We start from the raw sequence: 23,889 nt of genomic DNA on the forward strand, positions 1-23,889 counted from the left end.
ATACCATATTGGGCTGGAGAGATGGCTTAGTGGTTAAGGCCTGCAAAGCCTAACAACCGACGTTCGATTCACCAGTACCCATGTAAGGCAAACACATGCATCTGGTGTTCCTTTGCAGCGGCTGGAGGCCCTGGCGTACCCATTCTCTGCCTCTCCCCCTCCCTTTCCTCTCTATTTGCCTCTTTCTTTCTCTCTATAAATAATTTTTTTTAAGTTAAAAAAAAAAAAAGAGCCAGGTGTGGTGGTACACACCTTTAACCTCAGCTCTTGGAAGGCAGAGGTAGGAGGATTGCCATGAGCTCAAGGCCACCCACAGACTACTACGTAGTGAATTCCAGGTCAGCCTGGGCTAGAATAAGACCCAACCTTGAAAAAAAAGAAAAAGAAAAAAAGAATACCCCGCTATTGATTACTTGAGTAATTGTGTGCTTGGGTTGTTTTTTTGAGACAAGGTCTCAATATGTGGTCCAGGCTACCTTTGAACTCATGACAATCCTCCTGGTGAGTACTGGAATTGTAAGTATGCATCAAGAAGACACTCAACACTCCACTTGTTTGCTTTTGAGAGGAGGTCTGACTATGGGCCTCGGGCTGGCCTTGAGCTCCTGGGTATAAAATCTTCCCATCTCAGTCTCTGGAGAAGTTTCTCATATAGCGTAGACTGACCTTGAGCTTGTGATGCTCCTGCCTGCATTTCCAAGCGCTGAGATTGTAGGCGTGTACCACCACCTGGTTACGTGATGCTAGAGACTAGAGCTGGGCTTCACATATACTAGGCAAACAGAGCTACATCCCCAGCCCATCTTCAGGTCAAGTCAATCCTCTCAAAATTGTTCAGTGGCTCTTCGTTACCCACAGGACAAAGCAAAACCCCTTACCCAGCATTCAAGGGCACTCAGGTGTGACATAGCACTCTCTAGGCTTCCTTGTGCATTCCTTTGACCCAAGCATGCCATCCCTGTCTTGACCACCTCTTCATCCTCCAAGGCCAGATGGCACGCCACCTCCCATCCAAAGCCCTCCTCGATTTCCATTCCATTTCTTTGCTCCCTCCTCTGTGCTTACATTATCCTAGATCATCATTCACCTTGTCTTACTGTTACCTCTAGCTGTATCTGTCTCCACCACTACCCCAAGCCATTTGTAAGACACAGGGGCAGGACCAGTGTCATTGCTATCCTCACAACCCCAACAGAGTAACACAGCGCCTGGCTTAACAATCATGTGTCAAAAAGAAATGGAAAAATAATAAGGGAAACAGATGAGGGATAGGAAATATAGGCTAGATTAATCCCCGGAGAGCTTCCTGAAAGCAGTGGTGTGATCAGAGGGAAGGTATGAAGAAAGAAGGTTACCTAAACTTTAAGTGAGCCCAAACCTAGACTGACGCAGTTAGATAAATATACAGGGACCCTCACCATAACAGTCACCTACAACCAACTACAATCAAGAGTGCTGCTTAATGTTTTGCATTTGTTACCTCACCTAACCTTACCAGGCAGGTGCCATTGGCTTGTCTTATAAGCAAAAACACCAACATGTTTAGGAGCTAAAGTCTCTTAGCTAGAAAGTGGTAGAGCTAAGACTGGAAACAAGATGGGCGTGGTGGCACACACCTTTAATCCCAGCACTTGGGAGGCAGAGGTAGGAGGATCGCTGTGAGGTCAAGGCCACCCTGAGACTACACAGTGAATTCTAGGTCAGCCTGAACTAGAGATAGACCCTACCTCAAAAAAAAGGGTGGGCTGGAGAGACAGCTTAGCAATTAAGGTACTTGCCTGCAAAGCCAAAGGACCTAGGTTTGATTCCCCAGGACCCACATAAGCCAGATGCAAAAGGGGGCACATGTGTCTGGAGTTTATTTGAAGTGGCTGAAGGCCCTGGTGCACCCATTCTCTCTCTCTATCCACCTCTATCTCTTTCTCTCAAATAAAAAAATAAAAAATAAAAAAAAAGCTGGGTGTGGTGGCACATGCCTTTAATCCCAGCACTCGGGAGGAGGCATGAGTTCGAGGCCACCCTGAGACTACATAGTGAATTCCAGATAAGCCTGGACCAGAGTGAGACCCTACCTAGAAAAAAAAAAGGAGCCAGGCATGGTGATACATGCCTTTAATCCCAGCACTAGGAGGAACACAGTGAATTTGAGGCCACCCTGAGACTACTACCAGATCAGCTTGAGCTAGAGACTCTACCTGGGGGGGGGGGGGGAGGCTGGGGACAACAACAACAAAAAATGGAAACATATCTGTTTGGACTCGGAAGCCAGTTCGCTCAACCATTCTGAACTTGAGGGAACAGGTACACAGAGCTCTAGGACAGACAGAGCCTGAGGGTGCTCTACAGCTGGAGGACAAGGCTCACAGAAGAAGCACGGGGAAGAACTACACACCCCCCACCCCCAGGTCTTAGGGGCTGATTTCTTTCCCAGGGCCTAGCATGGGCAAGGAGGGCAGGGAAGCGCTCCCTGGGGCTAATGTTCACCAGACCTCCAATGACCTAAGGCTGCTGTCCCTCCAAGAGGAAGAGAGTCAGAGAAGTATGACCCCCAGATCCCATGGAGCGGAGCAGAAAGGAAGAGCATGGGCTTCGGGCCAAGTGGACCCAGGTTTCCTCTCTGATTCTGGCACTAACAAGGTGTACACCTTTGGGAAAATAGCTTCTATAAGCCCTAGTTTCCCTGTTTATAAAACGGGGACAAGAGACAACTTAAGGTCAGCATGACAACCCCAAGGAAGGCTCCTGGCAGGATGCCAGGAACAGACCATGTGCTTAGGAAATGCTAGTTTTCTTCTTTCCTCAGCCTCAGGACAGTGGGTGCATGTGTAAGGCAGAGCACAGAGACAGGAGCAGGGGATCTGGACTTGGGACGCTGAGCAGCTCTTCACTTACCACTAAACCCAGGCTGACCAGCAACCCTCCAGGTCACCATTTCTGAACCCACTGCTCAGATCTGTCCTCAGCTTCCACACTCATTCTAGCTAGGCAGGGTGCACGTGTATGCAGGAGTGCAAACCTGAGCCACAGACATGGGTGCCGCCTGGGCCACCCCCACTGCTCCCTGCCTCTTCCTAACATTCTCACACCTGCTCCACAATTTTGTTGCTGTCTGTGTCTGGTCTGGCTGCAATAACTGGATGATCACAGAATTAGTGCGTCAGACTCGGTCAGGACACTGCACTCAGTTCTCTTGCCTTACAGCTCAACAATGCCAGGGCTGGACTAAGATGGAACCCAAGTAGATGCCCTTCCTGGGATAACTGGCTAAACTAAAGTCCATCCAGATCTTAGGTCTCTGTGAGGGACAAGGGCAAGGGCAGGGCTTGGGGTGTAGCTCAGTGGTAGAACCCATGTTTAGCATGTAGAATGCCATGGGTGCAATTCCCAACAATAAAAGTTTAAAAAAAAAAAAAAAGTCAAGGGCACACCATTAATCCCAGCACTTGGGAAGCAGAGGTAGGAGGAATGCCGTAAGTTCGAGGCTGCCCTGAGACTACATAGTGAATTCCAGGTCAGCCTGAGCTAGAGTGAAACCCTACCTGGGGGGTGAGGGGGTGGGGGGGCGGAATTCAAGGGCAGGGGCAAGGCACCTCGGCAGCTCCTCTTCCTCCCTCCTCTCCATCTTTCATTTCCCACTTCCTTGCCTAGTCAGTGCCAGGTGGGCCAACTGCATTTTCTCTTGGGAGACAGAGGGGAGTCAAGGTATAGTAGTATCAGCTATCCTTTGCTGAACCCTATCCATCATCAAATCCAATTCTGAATTTAAATAATAATTTTCGCACCAGTCTGGGGCCAAGGAGGCAACGGAAGCACAAAAGAAAAGGTGCCTTTCGCGTCATTAATGGTCAACTTCAACCCCAAGTCACTGGCCTAGAGCCTGCACCCCGCTGCGGAGGAGGGTCGGGTCGGGGCCCACCTTCCTCTTGGCGATGCTTCGCAGGAGCTCAGCCTTGCTCCGCAGCAGTCCCTGGCCGGCCAGCTCGCGCTCCTCCTCCACGCGGCTCTCCCGCTCCAGCTGCTGGAACTCCAGGTCCTCAAAGAGCTTCGTCTCGGTCTCCAGAGCATCTGCCTCCTTCAAAGACAGCGGTAAACGGGGGATTGGGTGGCGCTCGCAAAGCCGCTCTGGCCCGACGGGCCAGGTCACAGCGGCGTTGGGTTGTGGGGGCCGGACCCGGGGGACCTGGGCTCGCACCTGCCCCTCCGCCCGCCTGACTCCCCTCTGCTCGGCCAGGCTGGGCGCTTACGGCGGGCACCACTGAAGAGCTGACTGGCCCCCCTCCAACCTGGCCGGTTCTCCCCCCGCCCCAAACCACAGCACCGACCCTGGTGTCCGGCGGGTACTGCACGGGCCAGACGGTCCCATCCCACTGCTCTCCTGTCTTCGGGGCGGGCGGGGGCCCGCGGGGCCGGGGGAGGGGGCTGGGGGAACTGACCCTTCTCAGCTGCTCCTGTAACTGTTCCCGCACTGACTCGGGGCAGTTATCGAGCTGCGTCTGGAGCTCGGCGTAGAGCGCCTGGCGGGCCTCCAGGTGCCTCCGTCCCGCGGCCAGCTCCGCCCTCTCCTGGTCGGCGGGAGGGGAGGGAGGCGGGGCACAGGGGAGAGAGAACACACACTCCTCAACTCCGGCCCGGCGCGGAAGCGGGCGGGGGAGGGCCCTCGAGGAGGAAGGATGGGAGGCCGGGGAGAGGAGGAGGGGGAAAGACACAGGCCAGGTGCAGAGGTTTAGGACAGGACTCAGGCAAGGGCCGGTGACCCAGGCAGGGCTTGTGGAGGCAGGGTGGAAATGTTGGTCTCGGAATCCCTCGGGCTAGAAATGTTTGGGTACGTCCCAAGACAGGACCTTCCGTTTCCGCTCTCTAAACCAAAGCCAAAACTGATGCCACATGGCAAAAAACAGTCTCGAGCTCTCCACCACTGCCCAGAGACCAACATTTAACCCTGGGTTTAAAAGGAAAGGAGAGTGATGATAAGGGTTAGATCCAGGGTTTGGATGTGAGTGGGTTGCTGAGGGATGTTAAGAGCTACAGCGTGCAGCAGAGGGGGACCCCAGCCCAACCTCCACGGCCTACCTCCCCCTCCTGCCCAGGGTGGGGGTGGGATGCCAGCACCGAAGGCTGAACTTCAGTCGGGCATGAGGGCTGCAATTAGTTGGCCGTTGCCATGGTAACAGGAGCCCCAGGAGTGGGTACAGGGAGGAAGTGGATGGCTCTGTCTGGGGCGAGATGACACCTCTGAGGGCGGGAAGGGGGACGAAGGGAGGAGTTGGTGAGTCACCTCTCCGAAGGACAGGCAGAGGAGAAAGTATGATTATTGAATCCACAGCCAGAGTGGGCCATGGGCTTGGGGGCTGGGAAGGGAAGCCAAGTGAACCTTCCCACCATCACCATTATCACCACCACCACCTTTGCTGCTACCACCTCAGACAACTGGACCTGAGGGCAGGCAAAGCAATCCCAGCTCAGTGAGAAGTGGGGTTTGGCAGGCTGCCTCTAGAATGCTGAGCTGCACCCTGGGGGCGCGCCCCTGAGCTGCACTTGGCCCCCTCCCCTAGCATCTACCTATCCCAGAGGGAAGGCCCTGATCAGTTCAAGTCTTGGGGTTCAGACACTTCCCCTTTCTTGGACACTTTCTTTAAAATACCCTGTGCTCTAGGTGGCCTTCAGAGTTGGGGAGGGGGGCAGTTCTCCAACTGCGTGGGGAGCTTGGTGTAGTGAACCACCCGCTCTCCCCTCTGCTTGGGGGTATCAGAATTCAGGAAGGCTAAAGTGAGTAGCCAAGGAGTGGGCAGAGAGGTCCTGCCCACACTACCAAGGCTTTGCCACAGCTCTAGATGGCTGGGGTGGGGCAGAGAGCCAGAGCACTACTACCCCACCCTCAGCCCTGAAGGAGGCTGCCAGTGTCCTGGAGACAGCAGCCCAGGCCTTCCTAGTGGGAGGAGCTGTTCAGGCAGAGCAGCTCTGGGGCCAAGCATCCCTCCACATACACCCTTGTACCCTTTCTGCTTGTGCCCCACTGAGTAATGTGTAACTGTGCCCCCCTGCCAGTCCCCTTCTGACCATGGGGTCCCATACCAAGAAAAGAAGAAGGCAACATTAGAAGGGAAGACCAGGGGCACAAAGGCGCCCATGGAGTTAGTGCAAAAGCTGGTATGGCTCAGCCCTGCCTGGGTGGTCTGGCAGTTAAGGGCATGCGGGGAGCCCAGGACAGTGATTAGAGGGGGCGTTAGTGCAGGCCTGATGGGCAAGCAGAGTTAATTTGGCACAGAATTTTGGAGTGTGGTTTTGGGGGCCAGAGCCAAAGCTCCAAAAAAAAAGGAGGGACAATGAATTTTTTAAAGATCCTCAGTACTGAGGACAAAAAAGAGAACTCAAAAACTCCAGAAGTAAAATCACATTCTTAGAAAAATACTGTCAAATCCAGAAATAGATGGACCCTCTCCACTTCAGAGCTTTTGGCACGCTGTTGGGCATCTTGGGCATGGCTGACACGACCCCTGTGGGATGGAGTGGCCCTTGCAGGCTGGCACGAAATCTGAAAGGGGCAGGGGCAGGAGCTGGGACCATCTGAGGTAGGAGACTGCAGAGCCTGAAGATGGGAAGCAGAGGCCTGAGGGCCATCTCCCAAAGACCACATCCTAAGCAACTGAGGCATGCTTGAAGGAGTTCTCCTCATGGCAAAACCCAAACCTGAATCACCCCAGCACCAATCCCTCAGGCTGTGCTAACTGCCCAGGAAGGGGCTTTGGCACTTCCTAGAAGGGCCATAAACCGCCAGAATGGTAGGCACCCAGGCACCCAGAGGTAGCATAGAGACCCAGACAGAGGAGACCCCAAACACCAGGCCCAGCCCACAGCAGCACCCTCTAAGCTGGTACCATCCACAGAGGGCAAGGCCCCTCTCTCTGGAGGACTACAGGGACCACTTTGGTGTTCAGGATGGATGATGAGATAGGTGTATGAGACCCCAGGGAAGGCGTTTTTCCTCTCCTGGGCCACTGGTAGCCAGGTGTGGGTTACCTTGTCTCTTTCCTTCTGGAATCCTGTCTCCAAGGCCACCAGCTTCTCCTGTAACTGGTCCACTGCCTTCTGTTCCTTCTGAAGCAATGTCCTCTCTGCTTCCCTCTCCCCCTGCAGCAGGGCCCGCTCCATCTCAGCCTGAGGGTGGACATCAAGTTCCCCTTGTCAAGGCAGTGAACTCAGGCCCTGACCTGGGACCAGCGGCCTCCCAGCGTCCTCACCTCTCGGGCTGCCTCCTGAAGCTGCTGCTCCAGTTCCTTCGCACGGACCTTGAGCTGCTCCACACGCCCCAGCACCTGAGCCCGCTCCTCTTCCACCGCCAGCACCTCTCCCTGGAGCTTGGTGCTGGGGGCATCTTCATGCTGCCAGGGAGGGAAGCCGTCAGTGGGAGGAGCCGAGAACTTTGCAGGATACCATGAAGAGGCCACATCACCCATTCCTCAGGGCACGGCACTTGGGGACAAGTAGCTAGACTGAGACAGGAAGTTGATGCCCTTTCTGCCAGGGGAGCGATAGGTGCTCAGCTACAGGGAATAAAGATTTACCAGAGTGCCAGGCCTGGGTGGGGCCCCAAGGAAAGGCAGGTCATAAAGCACATTTATAGCTTGGGAAAGTCATCGTCATCTCCTGTCTTCCTTTGCCCCTCTGGTCTCTTCCCAAGCTTGAACCTTCCATTACTCCTTCCTCACTGGGCCCTGGCACTCATCACACCAGCCCCTGACCCCACTCCCTGGTGGACCCCACCTCCTGCTGGGTGCTCTCTGTGCTGCTGCATTCCTCCTTGAGGTTTTCCTCATCTGAACGCTCCATGGTCTCCCACAGGCGCTGTGCGGCACCTCCAGGCTCCTCGGTGCTCCGTCCAGAGGTCACGGTGGCCCCCGCCAGGCCTCGAGAGAGCCTCCGGCCTGCCAATGCCAATGCTGCAGTGGCCTCTCCGATGCTGGGCAGCTCCCCAGCTTCAGAGCCGCCGTCAGCTCGGCTGTACTCCGCACAGAGGTTCAGGATGGTCTCCAAGCGCTGGCGTTCCTGGGGAGGGAGACAGAGCAAGGCATGAGGGGGCTTCTGCTCTCTGGTTAGAAGCAGACTGTGTCCGACACTACACGCTCTGGGCTCAGCTTTGTTAGGATAGCCCCAACCCCAAGATCGCTGGGAAGCTGAGGGAAAGAGGGTGCCTCAGAAATGGGCAAGAGGAGCCGGGCGTGGTGGCGCACGCCTTTAATCCCAGCTCTCGGGGAGGCAGAGGTAAGAGGATTACTATGAGTTCGAGGCCACCTTGAGACTACATAGTGAATTCCAGATCAGCCTGGGCTACAGTGAGACTCTATCTTGAAAAACCAAAAAAAAAAAAAAAAAAGAAAGAAAGAAAGAAAGAAAAAGAAATGGCAAGAAAACTGAGCTGTGTGCCACCTGTCCATGTGGCCAGCCCCTCCCTTCTTCCTGTTTCCTTTCCCTTTTCATTCTACCCCAGAATGGTCACACAAGGATACACACAGACATGGGAACCACACAAGTAGCCTGAAGACCATACTGAGACAGAACTCGGGTGCTTGTGTTGACGAAGGTTCACACACATCTACTGGCACAAATACACACATTGACACAGCGTCCTGCCACACAGACACACTCACACATGGGTGCACCGGCATATATATAGACCAGCATTACCAGGCCAGTACGTGCAAAGACACCAGCCTCAACATGCACAAAGGCACTCGCACAGATAAACACAGTCTGCATAGGCTGGGTGGGCACCTCAGACAGACAGGGCTGGAAAGCGGACCCACATGACCCAACACTCAGCCCAGACGCACATGTAGAAAAAGCAGTCCTGGGACACTGTCCTTGTCCCACCTCAGCTCCAAGTCACCCTCAGGCAGCCAGCCTTTCTGGCCCAGGTGTGAGGACTCTGGGACCTGACACTTAATCCACCTCCTCCCTAAACACCTCAGCCCAGAAATAGTCACCTCTCAATGATGAGGGACCGGTAGGACAGTCATGTTCCTGGTCTTGGTCCCGAGTGCCCATGTATAAGACAGCCCTGGGTGTCAGCACCTGAGCCTCCTAGGCTTCTTCTTCAGAGTCCCTGACCTCCTCAAGTAGCTCATCATTTTAGTTTGGCCACAACTCCCCCTCCAGCACTCACCCAGGCTTCCCTCCGGCTGCTTGCCCAGTTCCAGGGACAAAAAAAAAAAAAATCCAGGAACTGAGCCTCAGCACCCAGGAGGCTGGGCCAGTGCCTCGCCTCCGCCCTAGGACCCAGATAAGCAACCAGGCTGAGGTGGGAGGGGCAAGGCGGGCAGCCTCTGGCTTAAAGTGGCAGGTGGGGCAGGTTGAGGCTGGTGGTGGGGCGTGTGCTTGTGGGGGGAATGGGGGTTGGGAGAGCTGAGCCCAGCGCTACCTGTATTAAGCTCATTGCCCCTCACAAGATGAGGAGCCAGGATGGCCAACGGTAACGAGAAGATACAGCAAAGGAAGACTGGGGGGTCCTGCCTTCCACCCAACACAAGCACACCATCATTGCAAACTGCCCAGCCTCTTCCCAGAGATTTCCCACACAAACCTCCTCAGCACTGGTTCTCCGCTCAGACCAATTCCAGACTTCCTAGGCCTCCAAGAACCCCAGGCTTCTGCTCTCAAGGGAAGAAGGGCAAAATATATGTTCCTGGACATGGACTTAATGCACACAGCAGCCAGAGCCCCTGGACCTCCCTGCGCTATCTGGGGAATGCCAGCCCCAACCCAGCTCAGATGCCATCTCCAGGACAGCTGTCCAGAGCCACACCCAGCCCCTGCAACACCCATATGCATACATGCAGACACACAGAATCACACAGGCTGGCCAGGGACTGCCACCCTGTTTTCCCCTCTTGCCAAGTAGCACACTCAGGTATGATCCTTCCAGAGCATGGTGAACAGCTCCCACCCATTTGTAGAGGGCAAAGAGAAGCAAGAATGGAGGACCAGGAGTGTTTCTAAAGACCCAGCTCCAGAAGCCAGGCATGGTGGTGCATGCTTGTAATCTCAGTACTCTGAGGTAGAAACTGGAGGATTTTGAGTTTACACTCAGGCTGCGTCACACTGCAAGTTCAAGACTGCTCTGAGTAACATGGAGCACTTGGGAGGCAGAGGTAGGGTAGCTGTGAGTTCAAGGCCACCCTGTGACTATATAGTGAATTCCAGTCAGCCTGGGCTACAGTAAAACTCTACCTCAAAACAAAACAAATAAATAAACAGAGAAAAGAAAAAGAAAAAAGAAAGTTCCAGACACTGATGGATAGACAGGAAACTTGAGTTCCAATTCTAGCTAGACTTCGTTGTGTGACTCTAGGCAAACATATTTTGGGGGCCTGGGAATGTATCCCAGTGATAGAGTGCTTGCCTGACATGAAAAAGGTCCTAGGTTCAATCCCCAGCACCTTAAAAAGGGGAGGGAAGCCAAGTATGGTGGCACACACCTTTAATCCCAGCACTTGGGAGGCAGAGGTAGGAGAATGAGACCCTATCTCGAAAAACCAAAGACAGCTGGGTATGGTGATGCACATGTCTAGTCCCAGCACTCTAGAGGCAGAGGTAGGAGGATCACCGTGAGTTTGAAGCCACCCTGAGACTACATAGTGAATTCCAGGTCAGCCTGAGCTAGAGTGAACTCCTACCTCGAAAAAACAAAACAAAACAAAAGTGGGGGGCGGAGGGGGGCAAGGAGGGAAGAGCTGGGATGCAGCTCAGTTGGCTGAGTGCCTTCCTAGCATGCATGAAGCCCTGGGTTCAATCCCCAGCACCACATTACAGGTTTCACACACCTGTAATCCCAGCACTCAGAGGAGAAGGCAAGAAGTGAGGAGTTCAAGGTTATCCTTGGCTTCAAAGCAAGTTCTAGGCCAGCCTAGACTACATGAAATTTTGTCTCAAAATAAAATAAAATAAAGCTGGGCATGGTGGCACACACCTTTGATCCCAGCACTCTGAAGGCAGAGGTAGGAAGGTCACTGTGAGTTTGAGGCCAGCCTGTCACTACAGAGTGAATTCCAGGTCAGCCTGGGCTCAAGTGAGACCCTACCTTGAAAAAACCAAAATATATATATACACATACACATACATACATACATACATACATACGAAAATAAAATAGAGCCAAATCTATTTTCCTCTCTGGGCCTGCCCTGTCTTTTCAACCTTGCTACTGAGAGTTTCTCAAATGGAGTTACAAGGCCTCACCATGAATATGGTTTGTTTTCTTGAGCTTAGTCGTGCCTGGGTAAATGTGAAACAACTTATACATTAAAACAAATACCCTGGCCATAGCAGGAAAATGTAAAATTAGTAAGAATTTAAAGCCTGAGATTTCAAAGTTTCTCTTTAGAAGAGTAAGACTAAGAGACACTATGGTGTGTCCTGAAGAAGTCCAGGCCCTATCCCCAGCCCCTCCTGCTCTGCCAGCTGGCCTGCCCCAAACCTGGCAGAGGCCCTGTCTTGGACAGCCGCAGCCTCTCTGGCATCTGCTCACCAGCCTCTCCATCTCCTGCTCCCGGAGCCGCTCTTGGCGCTGACGCCGGTGGTACTCCAGGAGGTCGTCCTCGTTGTCGCTAATTTCCGTGATGCTATTTTTCCGCTCCCTGGTGACAGGCACCCTCAAGTCCCCACTGGAGAGCTTCCTTTGAGCATGGGGGCTCTGGCGAGGTGAAGCTCCAGTAAGAGAGCCCAGACTGTAGGCTGGGCTCAGCCTGCCACTGAAGCTGCCCTTGCGAGGTGCCAGGGACTCCCCAAGTGTGGGTGAGGGGCTCCTTGTCCTGCGGCCCCGTGCCCCTAGGGTCAGGGAAAAGTCCTCTGGTGACGCCCCGTGAGCTACCCAGCGCCTGGGCCGTGGGCTCTCTGCCACTTCTCTGGTTAGCTTGGCATCCGGGGTGGTCCGGGCTGGCAGTGGAGACAGGGCGCGTCGAGACAGCGATGGGCTCAGAGGAGGGAGCTCGCGCATACTGTCCAGGCCGCGGCGGCCCAGGCGGGGGCTCTCAGGAGGCTGCAGGGTGCGTGCGGCTGACCCCTCTGAAAATGTTCGTGCCACCAGCTGGCGAGAGGGGCTGGTTGTTAACACGCGATCGGTAGCGGGAGGCTCGCGGAAAGGGCTGGGCGGGCGGTCCTGGAGTGTGCCAATCTTGTTGCGAGGAGCAGGGACTGGAGATTGGAACTTGGGGCTGCCTGGAATGCTGGTGGGTTGGCTACGGGCACCAGAAGCTGGGTACTCGCTCAGGCATATAGCCACCACGGGCAACTGCCCACCCAGCCGGGGGCTTTCGGAGGTTCTTCGGGCCTCAGCCAAGACGGTAGCTGCAGGGCTGTCAGTCAGCAGACCCCGGAGACCAGGACTGGGAGGCCTCTCATGTCCCCCTTTCCTGCCCAGCCGGGGACTCTCACAAGACCGGGTACCACTTGGACGAGACTGTGGGGGCTGCAAGGCCAGATGGTAGCTGGAGGACCGAGCAGGCACCAGTGGGGGCACAGGAGGGCCTGGCTCCTGCCCGCTGGGTGAGTGGCTGGCGCAACTTCCACTACTGGCTGGGGAGGAGAGTGGAGAGAAGGCTGGAGAGGTGTTCTCATAGCTGGAGCCCACGGACATGGCACCCGGGCTGGTGGGGGGGGTCAACAGGTAGCGTCCACCATTAGCCATAGGGGACAGTGGCGATGTGGCTGCAGGTTTCTTGCCCGCTGCTCCAGGCTCCTCCAGCACCAGCGAGTCCATGATTTCCTGCAGGTCCTTCTCGATAGAGCTCACTAGGGAACTGTGGCTGGCACAGGCCGAGGGGCCCCGGGGGGCAGGCTGTGGCGTGTGGTTCCCATTCACCAGGCTTTCTGATTCAGCTGAGGGAAAGCGCAAAGAGGTCTCAAGCTCTGGTCTTTGGCTTTGGGGAGCTGCGTATGCACAAGAGTGAGCACCACCCCCCCCCCCTTTCTGGGACACTGGGCTGTGAAGGCTCTGGAGAAGTAGCTAGGACAGCTCGGCTCTGGTGCGTGCTTCTAAGTCTACTTGTTGCCAACTCGCCCCAACCCTACAGTGCCCCTTGCCCAGGCAGGAAGGGGAGGTGAACACTGCAGAGAAGAAGGGGCCTAACTATGGAGCTGGGCAGAAGTTCTAGGGTCTTCTACTCCAATAGGACATCAGAGCCTCCCAATAGAGCAGCCAGAGGCCAGGATGGTGGTGGGGATGGGGGGCTTCAGGGCTGGATGAAGGGTGTGAACTCCATCAGTTTGTCCAATCCAAGGGCAGGGGAGGGATCTGCTGCTAATAACTCATTCCCAGAAGCCTGGCTGGCTATCCTCAAGATACAGCTCAGTGCCTCCAATTATCCTATTAAGCCAGGACAGACATAGCCTGCCTTTGCCTAGCCCTAACCCTTGTCAACCACCCAGGAGTTTGGAGTCACTAAGCCATTGCCCAGACAGCTAAGGGATGGCATGGCAAGGCTGGGGTGGGAGCAAGGGGAGGCTTCAGCAGACTGAGAGAAATAAGGGTGGGCAGAGAAGAGGAGAAAACCTTTGTTCCAAAATCCAGCTTGGGAGCCGGGCGTGGTGGCGCACACCTTTAATCCCAGCACTTGGGAGGCAGAGGTAGGAGGATCGCCTTGAGTTCAAGGCCACCCTGAGACTACAGAGTTTATTTCAGGTCAGCCTGGACCAGAGTGAGACCCTAGCTCGAAAAACAAAACAAAACAAAAATCCAGCTTGGGTCCAAACTTACGGGACTATGTGTAAGACATGGTCAGAGGTTATCATGGATCCTAGTGACCCCAGTGACCTCCCATCTTCCTTCAGGCTGGATACATGCAGGCCCACTGGCAACTTCCCTATCAGGTGAACCTAACAAACGTTCACCTGCCCCCTACCACACTGGCACCTGTCATCCCACCACCATCTAAATGCTAGTGTGGCGCCTTGGGCACAGTGCTATCCTCATCTGCCCCAGCCCCCGGCAGCTGGCTGAAGGGACTGCGTTGGTTCCTAGAACAATCACCAATTCTCCTCCAGGGATCAATAATTCACACACAAAGCGCAGCTGCTCCTCTGAGTCATCGGCCAGCATGTCATGGCCTAAGGGGCTGGGCAAGGCATGATCACCAGCAGGTGGGCCTCACCAGTGGTTCCTGGGGGTTCAGTGTAATGCTCAGGCCTCCTCGAAAGTGAGGCTCCCTGGTGATGACACAAGAGGGCCAGGGTCCCAGAAACTGAGTGGCATCTTCCAGGGCAGTAGAGTTCAAGCTGGCAGAACCCTCTATCCCTCCAGGCACATGATTCCCCAGCTTGAGCCAAGCAGCACTGCCTTGGGTCTCTTCCAGTGGCCTCACTGCCTCGCATTCTCCACCAGCCCATGGCAGGTGGCAGTGAGCCCAGACCATGGGTATTGTCCTGCCCTAACACCTTAAGAGTGGCTAAAGTGGATAAGGACACATGTCAAGGGGTGCCACCACCCCCAGCCCCCTGACCCAGCTGAACACCTACCAGAGCCAGGGCTGTAGGGAGGCCCAGGGGCCCGGGCCCCTGCTGGAATCATGCTCTTCATCCACTTGGCTTCAGCCGGATGATTGAAGCGCAGGAAGGTGGACTGACCCAGACACAACATGCAGCCTGCAGAGAGAGCAACCGCTTGGAAGGGGGACACAGCTGAAGCCACCGCAGGCCACAACACTAGCAAAGGAGCCATCCCCACCTGCACTCACAGCGTCTATATAATGCACACCTCATCCCACCTGTCCCTAAGATGGGCCCCTGCAGGGCTCCACAGCACTGGACACAGTGGAAAAAACATACTGGCAGGTGAGTCCCAAGATCTGAGTGCTCCTTCTAACTCCTCTCAGGAGCTGTCAAACCTTCTGGCGAAGTCACTTTTCCTTGAAGTCTAATTCTCTCATCAGAAAAAATGGGACAAACAGGCTGGAGAGATGGCTCAGTGGTTAAAGGCACTTGCTTGCAGGGCCTAAAAGCCTGGGTTCGATTACCCAGCACCCACATAAAGTCAGATGCACAAGGTGGTACATGCATCTGGAGTTCATTTGCAATGGCAGGAGGCCCTAGTGTGCCTATATTCATTTTCTCTCTCCATATATATATGTCCCAATGTCTATCTCTCTGTCAAATAAAAATATTTGAGGGAAATAAAAAAAGAAAACAATGGGACAACCAATACCACTGACCCCCCCCACCAGGTCATGTATGCAAAAGTACTCCAGTTGGGCATGGTGGCACACGCCTTTATCCCAGCACTCAGGAAGCAGAGATAGGAGGATGGCAATGAGTTCAAGGCCACCCTGAGACTACACAGTGAGTTCTAGGTCAGCCTAGGGCTAGAGTGAGACCTTACCTCAGGGGGAAGGGGATGGAGAAAAATTCTTCAGAAAATGTGAACACTGTGTGTGGCATGTAGGGCATGGTGGTGCACACCTTTAATCCCAGCACTCAGGAGGCAGAGGTAGGAGGTTCACTGTGAGTTCAGGCCATCCTGAGATTACATAGTGAATTCCAGGTCAGTCTGGGCTAGACCAAGACCCTACCTCAAAAAACAAAACAAAAAAAAAGAAAAACAAACAAACAAAAAAACTAGAAAAAAAACTAGAAAAAAATTGAAAAAAGAAAGAAAGAAAAGGGAGAAAAACAAGAACACATTCAACCCCAACCTGTATCCATGATCCATCGAATTGCCCCTTGAGTAATTTGAGAGGCAACCACTTGAAGGATCACATACACACACAAAAAGTCTATGACATATGGGAACAAGGGAAATATGACAGCTCAGTCATAATTTTCTCTAATTCTTTCCTGTAAAGTAACATCAGGGGGTCTTCCATCCTCTCTGAGGGGAAGGAGTGGCTGCTATTCTTTCTTTCTGACAAAGCACCCCCTGGATGCTCCCTGGTCTCTTCTGGGTTCTCGCCAGGCCTAGACCACTGGGCCCGGCTTCAGCCAAGCCCGTTCTCAGGCAGTAGACACAAGCCCAGTCTTGACACAAGCCCAGTCCTGCCCAGGAAGTACGAATGCATAGAAGGGGGCGGGTGTGTGGGAGCCAGAAAATGTAGCCAGGGGCTCAGGAGCGTGCACAGCAGCAGGTGTGCCCACAGGCGCCAAAGCCTGGCTGGTGGAATTAATTCTGCCTCTTGGTCATGCCTGGTGCTCAAGAACTCCTGCAGAATATGCTATGCTGGGAGAAGCCAAAGCCCTAGGGCTCTCTACCACTCACCCTTCCAATGTGTCCACCCCCCACCCCCAGCTCTAGCCTCATGGCTATTCAATCTAGTGCCACTTGGTGCCCTAAGCTCCATGTCTGTCTGAGCTAAGTCTGGCAGGGATGTCTACATTCCTGGACGTTGAGAAAGTTCGACTCAGGCAGGCTGCAGGGCAAGGGGCATCCTAGGCCACGTGAGTATTTTGGCAGGACCCCTACTGAGAAGCTAGGGGGCCTCTTCCTAGGACCTCAGACATGCTGTGAGGCTGGGGGACTAGCAGTCTGAGAAGCTCACAGCAGAAAACCACAGTGGACAAAGCCAGCCACTACTCTGACACACCCACGGGCCCTCCCAGGCAGGCGGCACCAACAGTTCTAAAGGCTGATGGATGGTTGGAAGAGGTAGGGAAACCTTCCCTGCCAAGCCACCAATCACAGGAGTTGATCCCATAGTAATCATAACTGGGATAAATAATAGTCAACTACACCATCTACCTAATTACAACCACAGCTGTTTTGAAAAACCTGGGCTCCTCTCCTTTCTTTCGGCCTTTTAACAAGCTAATTAAAAATGAGTTCGAAGGGTCTAGACAGACCTACTCACCCCTAGGGCGATGGGGGGAAGGGGCTATGGCGGGCCACACAGTCCAGGCGTGAAGGAGGTAAGGAGGCGCAGTGGCTTCTGTCCCAGTAGCGCCAACCCCACCCAAAGAGGCTGTGGGCACTAGAGACCCTCCACCCTGGCACCTGTAGCCTAGAGGTCCCTGTTCTGTCCCTTCCCCTACAGAAGGTGTGGCCATGCCACTCTGGGCTATAAATAGTGGTGCCAGGCAGCAGCACTGGAGCTGTATTAATAGAGTGGGTAGGAGGGCAGCGGAACAGAGAGCAGACCAGCTCCAGCCCAAATTAACTTTCTATTTGTACTCAGAGGCCCCAGGCATTGCCCCAGCTCTGGCACCTACCGCCCCCAGCGGCCTGGACAGCATGCTTCTGGAGGAAGCCCCCTCTCTGCCCACTCCTACCTTACATCCCCAGAATCAGCTCTCTTGTAAGCCCAGGAAATCCTCGGCCATCCAAAGTCATGGCTGTGTGCCGCTCCCAAACCCCCGCTATGTGCAGGTGGGTGGAGGAGCTACACATCTGGGGGAACACTGGGCAAAGAAGAGGGTGGATCCTGCCAGTGAGAGATGCAAAAAGGATACACCCCATGCGGACTCGCTCTCACACAGACCTCAGAAACACATGGGGAAGATGGGCAGACATGCCCACACACTCAGAGCCACAGTCACTGGCCAAAGGGAAGCTAGGTGAGGGGAGGAGGGGAGGAAAAGGCTTGGCTTTTCCCATCAGAGACCCCGCTTGGCTATAACAGGATCCCCCCAATCTAAGCCCTGCTCAACAGGCTCTGGAGGTGGGTCCCACGAAAGGGGACTGCCCAGCGGCGGGGATGCATGAGAAGTGAGAAGTGCTCCCAAGCCAGACCCCCATTCAGAAATGTTCTGGACACACATCATCAGCTTCATGGCCTCAAGACCCCCGAAGAGGGGAGAGGTCCCCATCCCCCTTCCCGCGCCCACCCTTCCCAGGGGCCCCCTCCCAGCCCAGCTTCTCGGCGGGGCTGCCGGGGGCTGGAGACTCACCACCGACCCTGGACCTCCGGACCTCTCGCCCCCGCCGGCCGCGGCCCCGCGGGTCTCCGGCCCGCCAGGGGCCTTTGAGGGGGCGGGCCGACCTCCCGCGCCGCCGGCTCCAGGCTCCGAGCGAGCAGCCAGGCAGCCAGCAGCCGCCAATGCCCGGGCAGGGGCGGGTCGGCCACCGGCGGCGGGGGAAGGGAGCCAGGGAGGGAGGGACAAAGGCGAAGAGGAGGGGAAGAGGAAGTGATGGAGGAGTGTGGAGCTGGATGGAGAGGCGGGGCGGGTGGGAGGATGCCACCAGGCGGCTGGCTGGGGATCCTGCGCCAGGGGCAGGAGGAAAAGTGGGACAGACAGGTGAGGTTCCCGAGAGGTGGCGCCGGAAGTTAAGGTGAGGGGGGTAGAGGGTTGAGAGCCAGTAAGCCGGAGTAACGCCAAACTCCAGTCTCACCCAGAACCCTACAGGGTAGGTCAGTGGCCGCAACGTGTCACCTTAGGCCAGTCACACTCTCTGGCCTGGTGGCCTGGGGTTTTTCTATCCACTGGATGAAGAGGGTTAGTAGTCTTCGTGACCATGATCCCAGAGGACTTCCCATAGCTTCGTATAGGAGGGAGCCCCATGGGATCCAGCAAAGTCACTAGGTTCAGCTCTGGCTATCAGTCCACCTCTGTGACAAGGTCACCCTGGGCTGGGAGCTCAGGCCAAGACAGTGCTCTGTGCAATGTAGACAGGAGCACTGAACCCTGTCACCACTCTAAATACCTTCTCTTCTGGTCCTCACTGGCCAGCGTCCCCAGGACAACCCTCTGTTTGCACAGCCACAGCCTCCACTTGTGCTAGCTATAGCAAAGAGCTGTCCCCCACATAAAGTGTCCTTGCAATCTGGAACCCCCACGGTCAGGCTGACATTCCTACCACCTAGCAGGGGTCCCAAAGAGTTGCTCTTGTCCCAGGGACCCAGCCCTGAACACCACAACCTAACAGGATACCCCACATTCTGTCTCTTGACTCTCAGACACATGGTGTGCTTAGCAGCTCACACAGTGCCCCTCCCACCCTGCCATCTCCAATACCCATCAGCAGTGCCCAGTCGTCACTGACACCACTTCAGCAGAGCACACCCTAAGCCACACAAACACCCACACTGCATATGCTCGGTGGTCACACACAGTGATTGTCACATGCACATGGGCCCAACCACCTCTCAGCTATACAGACTTGGGCATAGCTAGACTCTCACTCAGTCCCTGGAGGGACTCTGAAGTAAAGTCAGCCTCTTTAGAGAAATCATTAGGAAACAAATTTTCCCAGCTGCATAGCCTAGTACCCCACCCATTCACTATCATAGTACTCCCTCCCTCCCTCCCTCTCTCTCTCTCTCTCTCTCTCTCTCTCTCCCACACACACACACATGTGCACAGGAAAATTATTCCCTTTTTGAAGGCAAAAGGAAGAACCATATAGGGCCAAATGTAAAATGAGGGGAGGCTTTAAAAAACAAACCTCAGGAAGAGTGATTCATCGGTCTGGAAACTCTGATGGCCAGCTGGACTGACCCAGGCAGACAAAGGGAAAGCAGCCAGTGACAAACAGCGCAGGAGGCACACGGAAGGAAGAGGGGAGCTCAGGCTTCACCCTGCTCTCCTCTTAAGCTTTGTTAGTCAAGATCGTTAGTAGTCTTATCATGAGAGCGTGTAGAGGCTTCCCTTCGGTTTAACAAAAAGAGTGACATAGCTGACTGGGAGAGAAGAGGCTGATGTCCTGGATCCGAGAAAGGCAGCTGGAACCCCAGGAATCTGGCTCCATATGAGCCCTTCCCCATCAAGGGGAGGCTTAGGACCTGAAGGGCGCTTAGAGGCAAAGCTGGCAATATATGGTAGGAGTGGATGGGGACCCACTGTCTAGACAGCCTGGACCCTGGGCTCTGTGACTTTCTGGAGCCTCTTCTCCTTAGTCCCCTCCCAGATCTTTCATGCGGTTTGGTGCTACGGTCCCAGGGTGGGGCAGCTTAGAGCCCACATTGAGATACGCCCCATTTCCTTGGTCCTAGTCCCAGCTCCACCCCTTGCTCTGTACAGAAGAGGGCAGCATGGGATGTGCCAAGATGCTCAGATGCTGGGGTGGCTTCTTCATGTATTCATTGCTTTAGGCCAAAGGTTGGCATCGGCTCTCTGACCTCCTCCGCTGGTCCAAGCATGCTCCTGCTAAAAGAGCCTGGCACTGCCATCTCTGCTTGTCATGAAGTGTGCCTCGGCATTGCGGGCAACTGGCATGGTGCCCAAAATGATGCTTCCTGAAGGCCTGCCCAGCCAAGGCAGGCTCCATGCTATTCCCAAGACATATCTCTGTTTCTCAAAGAGGGGGCTCATCTCCACAAAATAAACAAGAAGACAGGAAAAATGGTTCTTTTTTTTTTAAAGTGCTGGGGCCTTGTGCACATTAGACAAATACTCTGCCACCAAACCATACCACCCAGCCCCAGGTTGTTCTCTTGTATAAGTACCAATGCATTCTCATATACACACAGGACGTAAACACACATAGAAATTTTGATGCCATCAGTCTTGGGTTCACCCATCACCCATTTGAACACATGGATTCTATAAACATAAGGAAAGATGCAAACAAACACTAAGATACCCAAGCCCAGAGTCACAAACATATCCAGAGATACATAAACACACTCCATTTACACAGACATACAGATAGTACATGCACCCCCCACCACCCAGTTTCCAAGGAAACACACTCCCAAGAATGTCCGGAGTGGGGCCCGGCAGGGCTGGGCTTGGAGCCTTGCTCCAGAGATGAGACAAGGAAACCCTCAGCTCCTGGAGCCCGGGGAGGGGGAGGTCTGGGGAGAAGAACACCCATTCCTTTGTGCCTCCGCCTACCCTGCCAAGCTTCTGAGACAGGCGAGCCCAGACAAGAGGGCTGGGGGGGGGGCTGGCAAAGGGAGTTTAGGGTCAGAAGAGAGTGGGAGGGTACATACTTGGCAGGGTGGGCTTCTGGCTGGGGAGGGGATCACTAGGGCCACAGGAAATACTTAAGAATCCCATCATGGCCTTGGGCCCTCCCTCTTCTTAAGGGCTAAATGATGCCTTGGAAAGGCAGAGAATTATTTCTCCATCCTGCTCCCCACACCTAGGGCAAGAATGCTATTACCTGATGTCCTCTGAGGCACTGTCCTCTGCAGAGACAGACTGGTGTATTCATGACCCCATAGTTGATTACCGATAACCCTACTGAGGAAGACTCTCAGTGGAATGGGAGTGGGGGAGAGGGGACATAAAAGTGTAACCCAATGGGCATATAACCAGTGTGCAATATGTTCGTATATTTAAATTCTCAATTTTTTTTTTTCAAGATAGGGTCTCACTCTAGTCCAGGCTGACTTGTAATTCACTATGTAGTCTCAGGGTGGCCTCAAACTCATGGTATGGGATTAAAGGCATGCGCCACCACACCTGGCTAAAATTCTCAATTTAGGGCTGGAGAGATGGATTAGTGGTTAAGGTGCTTGCCTTCAAAGTCAAAGGACCCAGGTTTGATTCCCCAGGACCCACGTAAACCAGATATACAATGTGGCACATGTGTCTGGAGTTCATATGGAGGGCTGAAGGCCCTAATACATGCATTCTCTCTCTATATTTGCTTCTTTCTCTTTCTCTCAAATAAATAAATAAAACATTTAAAATAAAATAAAATTCTCAATTTAAATTTTGAAAAAAATGCTATTACCTGAGGAAGTGGTGGGATTTAGGTGTGGGGAATAAGGCTAGAAGGACTTTGAACTTTGCTTCATCTCTCCTTGCTAATCTATGTCTTGTTCTAACTCCAGAGCAGGGATCTTAGCAACTAAGGTGCTTGCCTGCAAAGCCTAAGGCCCCAGGTTCAATTCCCCAGTACCCATGTAAGCCAGAGGCACAAGATGTTGCATGTGTCTGTAGTTCATTTGCTGTGGATAAAGGCCCTGGCGCATCCATTCTCTTTATTCCTTTCTCTCTCTATATGCCTCTCTCTCTCTCAAATAAATAAATAAATAAATTTTTTTTTTTTAAAATCCAGAACAGCAATTTATAATAGCTGGGAAATGGAACCAGCCTAGAGGTACCTCAACTGATGAGTGGATAATGAAGATGTGGCACATTTATACAATGGAGTTCTACTCAGCAGTAAAGAAAAATGAAGTTATGAAATTTGCAAAAAAATGGATGGACCTGGAAAGGATTATACTAAGTGAGGTAACCCAGGCCCAGAAAGCCAAGCACCACAGGTTCTCTCTCATATGTGGATCCTAGCTACAGATGATTGGGCTTCTGCGTGAGAATGAAAATACTTAGTAGCAGAGGCCAGTAAGGTAAAAAGGAGACATAAAGGGAAGAGAAAGGAAGGGAGGAGGATACTTAATAGGTTGATATTGTATATATGTAATTACAATGATTGTAATGGGGAGGTAATATGATGGAGAATGGAATTTCAAATGGGAAAGTGTGGGGGCGGGGAGGGAGGGAATTACCATGGGATATGTGTTATAATCATGGAAAATGTTAATAAAAACAAAATAATAATAAAAAATTAAAAAATCAAAAAAAACAAAAAAAAAACCCTATTTCCCACATGAAATAAATATTGGCTACCTTAAAAAAAAAAATCCAGAGCAGCAATTTATAATAGCTGGGAAATGGAACCAGCCTAGATGTACCTCAACTGATGAGTGGATAATGAAGATGTGGCACATTTATACAATGGAGTTCTACTCAGCTGTAAAGAAAAATGAAGTTATGAAATTTGCAGAAAAATGGATGGACCTGGAAAGGATTATACTAAGTGAGGTAACCCAGGCCCAGAAAGCCAAGTGCCACATGTTCTCTCTCATATGTGAATCCTAGCAACAGATGATTGGGCTTCTGCGTGAGAAGAAAAATACTTAGTAGCAGAGGCCAGTAAGTTAAAAAGGAGACATAAAGGGAAGAGAAAGGAAGGGAGGAGGGTACTTAATAGGTTGATATTGTATATATGTAAGTACAATGATTGAGATGGGAAGGTAATATGATGGAGAATGGAATTTCAAAGGGGAAATTGTGGGCGGGGGAGGGAGGGAATTACCATGGGATATTTTTTATAATCATGGAAAATGCTAATAAAAAAATTTTTTAAAAAGAAAAAAAATCCAGAGCAGATGTTTTCTCTGAACCAGAACAGGACTAGGAGTCAGATGGCACCACAGTCTAAACCCCAGCTTTAGAGACTCCTTTCATCCAGAGCCAGGGACCCTGAAGCCCAGGAGAAAGCAAGAGCTGCCTGATGCTGCTGCTGGAGAACCTGGCTCCCTGAGGTCCCAGCCCTGCCACGAGAGAAGGAAGGAGTGAGGCCTGGTCAGTTCCTAGGTCAGCTGTGAAGGAAATGCCATTTTAAAGGCCCCAAGGGGTGTGAATACAAGGAGCTTGGAAGACAATGGAATGAGTGGGATTTCCCCTGCCAAGGGGTTTCCAGTCAGTGAAAACTCTCAGAAAACAATGCTGCCATGTGCCTGTCTGCTCAGAGCCAGGAACAACCCTCATATTAACTTCACCTCTGACTTCCAGCGTCCTGGGCTTTTCTCACTCCCCTAGTAGGACAATTTACTATACAAACTGATGCCTAGAACCTGTTTCCAGGGTGAATATATCTGGCCTATCAAAGTATAACCTGCCCAGTCCTTATCTGCCTGGTAGCCATAGTAACGAGGGGCCTTTACACACCAGGGCCTTCAACAGAACCGCCTGGTGCTTTGGAAAATAGTATCATTACCCATGACTCCAAAGCTACTGTCAACAAGTCTTGAAGCAATTGAAGCAGGCATGTCCTCAGATTCTGTCATCAGAGACTGCCCTTGCCCCATCCCACAAGGCATTTCATCTTCCTCCACAGCATCATGACCTCTCGGCATCATGAACACCAGTGATCCTCTCTTACTGCTTGCTGCCCTTGCTCTCTCCTCGACCCCCCGACCACTAACATCTACACCACACCCAGGCCTTCTGACGGCAGGA

General features: G+C 53.1%; 1 protein-coding gene across 8 annotated transcripts in view; it reads right to left on the minus strand.

Annotated features, from left to right (window-relative positions):
- Positions 1 to 23,889, minus strand: part of Phldb1 (pleckstrin homology like domain family B member 1) — a 64,076-nt gene that overhangs the window by 22,765 nt on the left and 17,422 nt on the right. For 5 of the 8 annotated variants that reach the window (XM_045146242.1, XM_045146241.1, XM_045146240.1 and 2 more), the window contains exons 5-11: positions 14,506 to 14,631; positions 11,522 to 12,870; positions 7,762 to 8,043; positions 7,239 to 7,379; positions 7,018 to 7,155; positions 4,434 to 4,562; positions 3,917 to 4,072 (exon numbers count right to left, since the gene is read on the minus strand). In XM_045146242.1, the coding sequence (XP_045002177.1) occupies positions 3,917 to 4,072; positions 4,434 to 4,562; positions 7,018 to 7,155; positions 7,239 to 7,379; positions 7,762 to 8,043; positions 11,522 to 12,870; positions 14,506 to 14,631 (2,321 nt within the window). The remainder of the gene's footprint in view (positions 1 to 3,916; positions 4,073 to 4,433; positions 4,563 to 7,017; positions 7,156 to 7,238; positions 7,380 to 7,761; positions 8,044 to 11,521; positions 12,871 to 14,505; positions 14,632 to 23,889) is intronic. The other 3 variants (XM_045146243.1, XM_004667390.2, XM_004667391.2) reach the window with 1 other exon arrangement.

Source organism: Jaculus jaculus, chromosome 3 (assembly GCF_020740685.1).
Source record: "Jaculus jaculus isolate mJacJac1 chromosome 3, mJacJac1.mat.Y.cur, whole genome shotgun sequence".
Lineage (NCBI taxonomy): Eukaryota > Metazoa > Chordata > Mammalia > Rodentia > Dipodidae > Jaculus > Jaculus jaculus.